This window comes from Coenobita brevimanus, chromosome 93 (assembly GCF_032717465.1).
Source record: "Coenobita brevimanus isolate Jiangsu-jjx chromosome 93, ASM3271746v2, whole genome shotgun sequence".
In the NCBI taxonomy this organism is placed as follows: Eukaryota; Metazoa; Arthropoda; class Malacostraca; order Decapoda; family Coenobitidae; genus Coenobita; species Coenobita brevimanus.
The window spans coordinates 40,745,480-40,747,103 of NC_137046.1; the positions used below are offsets into that span (position 1 = coordinate 40,745,480).

At 42.6% G+C, this 1,624-nt stretch overlaps 1 protein-coding gene across 1 annotated transcript in view; it reads left to right on the plus strand.

Moving 5' to 3' along the window:
- Nucleotides 1-367: 367 nt before the first annotated feature.
- The window catches only part of LOC145412411 (uncharacterized), a 41,382-nt gene continuing 40,125 nt past the window's right edge, over nt 368-1,624 (plus strand). Inside the window, exons 1-2 of the mRNA XM_080282297.1 lie at nt 368-670; nt 1,202-1,285. Coding sequence (XP_080138423.1) covers nt 368-670; nt 1,202-1,285 — 387 coding nt within the window. The remainder of the gene's footprint in view (nt 671-1,201; nt 1,286-1,624) is intronic.

Here is a 1,624-nt window from a genome sequence, read left to right on the forward strand (position 1 = left end):
AAAAATAAAATGAAGACTCGCAAACTGACTAAACAGTGATTTCGTAAATGTTACGTTTGGGAGGATATTCTAAAGCCCAGCAAACTGACTCGTGCAGTAACAGTGATCATTTAGCATTTTATGGGATCATGAAAATGAAAAAATGGGAAACATACTGAGTCCGCGCAAGCTTATGAGGAAGTGATGGTACACTGTCTTGAGTCATTGTTACAAGTGGAAGACGGCTAAAGACTGCATTATCCCCTCATGCAACATAATTTGTAACAACGTTGGGTATATTACATTTTATGGGATTTTGAAGCAGAAAATTACTAATAGCCAATGAATATACGGAAAGCTTAGGACAGACGGTATAGCTCTGATGAACATGTTGAAGTCTTGCACAGTGGCCCTCAAGAACTCCCTCCTGGCCACCTCACTCCCAGGCCACAGTGACCCCCAGGCTCCCGTCAGACCCTCCCGTCAGCAAAAGAAGTTTCCATCCCAGCCCTCGAAACAGCCCCCCTCCCGGCCTGCATCCGAGCCCTCATCCCTGCCCTCAACACAGACCAGGAAGCCCTCACTCCAGCCCTCAACACAGTCCTCACTCCAGCACAAGAAGCTGCCCCAACCCTCAGTACATCCGTCTCCCGAGCATTGCCTAGAGCGTCCTGGAGGCTGTAATGATCAGGTAAGTGCATAAAATTGTTCTGGTTGATCGACGGAACCTTGCTTGTATTTTATAATGAATGAGGCGTTGTATGTAGCAAATAGCATTATGAATGTTTTAAACAGAACTTTGAGTGAGTTGATTTTTCTGTCAATGTACTATGTTTACAAGGAAGTTTGCCGAGCTGAGGGAGCTTCTTTCATTGCAACCGAATTTAATCTTGTTGCGTAACCATACCCTTAGGCAGAAGCTGTGTAGCATGGGTCAGGTGGCATTCTGCAATCTTTCTCTTCAGTTATTTTTAACACTTCTTTAAGTTTTTCATAGTTATATCGTCTACAGTGTATAAAGTACTTGGCCAGTAATAATAAATAATTTGATTATGTAAAATTCCCCTCCTAAAATAATATTGTTGGCCTATTTACTAAACTTTTGACTCCGCGAATGCGCATATTTCTCGCGCAGCATTTCTACCTGTCTGTTCCCTGCTATTATTCTTTATCTTCTTTTTCATGTGGCTAGTCCTGTAAGTACGAAATCTATTTTTTGTAGGTGAGAGATGGCCAGCGCCGTGGAGGTGGTGATGAGAAGCTTGGGTGTGAAAGGCAGGAGGGCGGATGGAGCAGCGAGGACCAGGTACAGCAACTTACTCGTGCACCATAGCCACACATTTGCTTGAGTTTTGTGTAGAATTGACCGTTTATATGTTTATTATTGTCACGCAGCTGCCAAATGCATCCAGGCTAGGTTGTATAACAAAAGCTACTAAACAATTCATAACCAAGCTAGGGTGAATAAAGTGAGAATATACTCCCAGACAAAATTATTTCTGATGATAATTCAGTGATGTGGATAAAGTTTGGTTAACATCCGTAACCGCGTTGATTCCCGGTGTCTTTCTTGTTTTATTCCTGCCATCTCCAGACGAATTTATTCAGCTTAAGAAAGGCTTTTCGAACTGAAGGGCTTAAATAT